At 56.2% G+C, this 1,642-nt stretch overlaps 1 protein-coding gene across 5 annotated transcripts in view; it reads right to left on the reverse strand.

Moving 5' to 3' along the window:
- The window catches only part of RCOR3 (REST corepressor 3), a 31,204-nt gene extending 30,153 nt beyond the window's left edge, over window positions 1–1,051 (reverse strand). For 2 of the 5 annotated variants that reach the window (XM_018574302.1, XM_018576068.1), the window contains exons 1-2: window positions 875–1,051; window positions 684–740 (exon numbers count right to left, since the gene is read on the reverse strand). In XM_018574302.1, the coding sequence (XP_018429804.1) occupies window positions 684–740; window positions 875–998 (181 nt within the window). In that variant the 5' untranslated portion in view covers window positions 999–1,051. Of the gene's footprint in view, window positions 1–683; window positions 741–856 lie in introns of all 5 variants that reach the window. The other 3 variants (XM_018573655.1, XM_018575630.1, XM_018574973.1) reach the window with 2 other exon arrangements.
- Window positions 1,052–1,642: the final 591 nt, after the last annotated feature.

Genomic DNA, 1,642 nt, shown 5'->3' on the forward strand with positions numbered 1-1,642 from the left:
GGGGGCATTCTTTACCCCTTTGTGGTGTATAGCTGCAAGGTGTGCTATGCGCCTCTCTGCAACTGATTGGGTTAGGAGGATGGGGGGGGTCACAATTTTGAGCGGGCTTGTCCGAACTGGTTCTACGCCATCACTGATTGGTGCTACAATGTCATGTGATCATGCGGTAGCGGGATCGTCCACCCGTCATGTCCCGTCTATAGCAGCCACGGATGCTGACGGCCCCGTCGAATACCGATGACCTGAATAAGTCAACCGGTGCGTTCTTCTACATAGACATTAGACAACCGTTTGTGCGTTCCACCAGGCACCCCGACCTATTGCTCTCAGGAATCAGGAAATCGGTCGGGTGGTATTTTTATCATCGTTTTTCAGTGAAAAGGTCTGCGCCGGGCTGTCCACTCGCCATCGTGCACGAACACATAACAGCAAACGCGCTCGCTGTAAACGCTCGCCGTCTATCGTATGTGATGGAGTCGATGGAGGTTATCCGTCAGGGATCAATAACAGTGATAATACAATAGACATTTCTCTGGTCATAGGGACACACACACAATAGAAATGACCGGCCATGTATGATGAGGGCTCTGCAGCTGGGATCCCCTGACTGCTCGGAGCCCCGCCCACCTCTGCCGAGGCTACCACCAGCCGCAGACCCACACACACACAAAATGGCCACTCACCGGGCTCGTAGTCCGGGATCCGGGCCTGGAAATCGGCTCCCACCCTCATGCCCACATCTGCAAAGGAAAAACAGGAGACGCTATAGCGGGCAGCGCGGACCGACACTCACACTCAGCCCGGGGGAAAAGGGGAGGGGGGTGTTCAGCATTCACTCCGTTCGAGGCTCATTCACACAGTTCGAGGCTACCACCGTGCTCGTCGTCGCTGCCGCTTTCCTCGGAGTAATGCCCGTTGGAGGCGCTGGACGGGCTCTTGGTGCCATTGGAGCGGCTCTTGCCCAGGAATTCGGTGCCTTTGTCCATCATGCCCGGCATGGTTCGCTCCCTCCCCGGGATCGCTGTGAGGACTCGTTAGTATGGAGGCGGCTCGGGGCTGCCAGCAAGCTGGTTACAGAGCCCTGCCATATCACCAAACCTGGCATAGAGCCCTCCCATATCACTGATGCGGGCATGGAGCTCTGCCATATCACAGAGCTGGGCATGGAGCCCTGCCATATGACAGCTGGGCATGGAGCCCTGCCATATCACCAAACTGGGCATGGAGCCCTGCCATATCACCAAACCGGGCATGGAGCCCTGCCATATCACCGAGCTGGTTACAGAGCCCTGCCAAATAACCGAGCCGGGCATAGAACTCTGCCATATCACTGAGCTGGCTACAGAGCCCTGCCATATCATTAGCCGCGCATAGAGCTTTGCCATATCACCGAGCTGGTTACAGAGCCCTGCCATATCACCGAGCCATGCATAGAGCTCTGCCATATCACCAAGCTGGTTACAGAGCCCTGCCATATCACTGAACCGGGCATAGACCCCTGCCATATCACCAAGCCGCGCATAGAGCTTTGCCATATCACCGAGCTGGTTAAAGAGCCCTGCCAAATCATAGAGCCCTGCCATGTCACCAAGCTGGTTACAGAGCCGTGCCATATCACCAAACCAGGCATAGAGCTCTGCCA

Source organism: Nanorana parkeri, unplaced genomic scaffold (genome assembly GCF_000935625.1).
Source record: "Nanorana parkeri isolate BGI_ZX_2015 unplaced genomic scaffold, ASM93562v1 scaffold1, whole genome shotgun sequence".
Taxonomy (NCBI): Eukaryota; Metazoa; Chordata; class Amphibia; order Anura; family Dicroglossidae; genus Nanorana; species Nanorana parkeri.